The sequence below is a fragment of the Gymnogyps californianus genome, chromosome Z (genome assembly GCF_018139145.2).
Source record: "Gymnogyps californianus isolate 813 chromosome Z, ASM1813914v2, whole genome shotgun sequence".
Lineage (NCBI taxonomy): Eukaryota > Metazoa > Chordata > Aves > Accipitriformes > Cathartidae > Gymnogyps > Gymnogyps californianus.
In genome coordinates this window covers 81,077,012-81,079,234 of record NC_059500.1, presented here as the reverse complement: position 1 = coordinate 81,079,234, position 2,223 = coordinate 81,077,012, and the positions used below count along the sequence as shown (strand labels likewise).

Sequence of the window (2,223 nt, the reverse complement as noted above, 5' to 3'; positions counted from 1 at the left end):
ATGCGCCTCCCTCCCGGCGGCCGCTGGAGGAGGGCCCGGCGGCGGCACGGCTAGAGCGCGGCCGCGGAGGTAAAGGGCGCCGGGCGGGGAAGATGCGCGGGTGGGCGCGGAGAGCACCGAAACTTTTATTTTTTCACTCCTTTTCCGCGCTTTCCCGTTGCGGGCGGGCGGGCGGCGGCTGCCCCGTCCCTGGGGGTGCGGAGGGAGGAACCCGTCGGGCCGAGCAGGCGGGCGCGGAGCGGGTCCGGTGCCCGCCGGTTGCCCGCAGAGCGTCTTCCCGGGGCAGCGGTGGGTTTCCAGGACGAGGAGGTGCTGGAACCGTCTCCGCTGCGTGTTTCGGGATGAGCCGCCCGTGGGTTGGGGCATCTTCCTGACGGGGTCGGTTCGCTCATTTACCGTTATCTCCGCACCCGCGGTGGGACGCGCAGGTCGGAGAGCCGGGGTGCGCGGAGGCGGGCGGGCGGGCGGCCCGCAGCCCCGGGCACACCCCCGGCGAGGCCAGGGTGGGTTTGGGGGGCCGGGGTCGCTAAGGGTAGCGCCTCCCCGGAGACTCGAGTGGGAGGGGGTGCGTGTGCTTGCGGCAGGGACCCCCGGATGCCCGGTGGGTCCGTCCCGTCCCCCCCCCCCCGATCCCCGGTGGGTCCCCGGCTGACGGCGCTGTGTCTCTCTCCCCCTCCCCGCCCGCAGCTGGAGCAGAGCAGCCCCCCCGGCGCTGAGGCGATGGCGACCAGCCCGCTGCCCGGCCCCACCGACATCTTGCTGCCGTCGCCGTCCAGCGCGTACCCGCCGGACCCCATGAACCAGCCGAGGGCCGGCCACGCCGCCATGAAGCCCAACCAGGTGGGGCAGGTGATCCTCTACGGCATCCCCATCGTCTCCCTGGTCATCGACGGGCAGGAGCGGTTGTGCCTAGCGCAGATCTCCAACACCCTCCTCAAAAACTTCAGCTATAACGAGATCCACAACCGGCGGGTGGCTCTGGGCATCACCTGCGTGCAGTGCACGCCGGTGCAGCTGGAGATCCTGCGGCGGGCCGGGGCCATGCCTATCTCCTCCCGCCGCTGCGGTATGATCACCAAGCGGGAGGCGGAACGGCTCTGCAAGTCCTTCTTGGGGGAGAACCGGCCCCCCAAACTGCCGGATAACTTCGCCTTCGACGTGTCCCACGAGTGCGCCTGGGGCTGTCGCGGCAGCTTCATCCCTGCCCGCTACAACAGCTCCCGGGCCAAGTGCATCAAGTGCAGCTACTGCAGCATGTACTTCTCCCCCAACAAGTTCATCTTCCACTCCCACCGCACCCCCGACGCCAAGTACACCCAGCCCGACGCCGCCAACTTCAACTCCTGGCGCCGTCACCTCAAGCTCACCGACAAAAGCCCCCAGGACGAGCTGGTCTTCGCCTGGGAGGACGTCAAGGCCATGTTCAACGGCGGCAGCCGCAAGCGGGCCCTGCCGCCCGCCCCTCCCGCCCCCGCCGCCGCCGCCCCCGCCGCCTGCCACCCGCTGGGCTCGGTGAAGGCGGCGGCCGCCGTGGTGGGCGGCGGGTTGCTGAGCCCGCACCTCCTGGCCGCCCCGCCCGAGCTCCACCAGAAGCGGCCGCGCTTCGAGGAGGACGAGGAGCTGCAGGAGGCCGTGGCGGCGGCGCACGGCGGCAAGAGCCCGCGGAGCTACCCGGTCATCCCGGTGCCCAGCAAGGGCTCCTTCGGCGGCGTGCTCCAGAAGTTCCCCGGCTGCGGGGGGCTCTTCCCGCACCCCTACGGTTTCCCCGCCGCCGCCTTCGGCCTCTGCCACAAGAAGGAGGAGGGCGGCGGCGGCGGGGCCGATGCCCTCGGCGGGGCGGCGGCACACAAGGCCGGCGGGGGGGCGGCGGCGGGCGGCGGGCTCTCGGGGCTCTTCTGGCCGGGCAGGAAGGACGCCGCCTTCTACCCGCCCTTCTGCATGTTCTGGCCGCCCCGCACACCGGGCGGGCTGCCGGTACCCACCTACCTGCAGCCGCCGCCGCAGCCCCCTGGCGCCTTGGGCTGCTCGTTGGGCGACGGGGCGGGCCTGCTGCGCCAGGCCTTCCTGGACCTCTCGGAGGCCGGCGGCGAGGCGGCGGCTGCGGGGCTGGGCACGCCGCCCGCCGCCGCCGCCCCCCCGCCCGCTGCCGCCGCCGCCGCCGCCGCGCGGGACCCGCTCTTCGAGTCGCCCCCTGGCGGCGGCGCAGAGCCCGCCTCGCCCGCC

General features: G+C 73.6%; 1 protein-coding gene across 1 annotated transcript in view; it reads left to right on the top strand.

The window, feature by feature from the left end:
• The first annotated feature begins 720 nt into the window (after positions 1 to 720).
• The window catches only part of SKOR2 (SKI family transcriptional corepressor 2), a 27,898-nt gene continuing 26,395 nt past the window's right edge, over positions 721 to 2,223 (top strand). Inside the window, 1 exon segment of the mRNA XM_050913497.1 lies at positions 721 to 2,223. This exon segment is cut by the window's right edge and continues 298 nt beyond it. Coding sequence (XP_050769454.1) covers positions 721 to 2,223 — 1,503 coding nt within the window.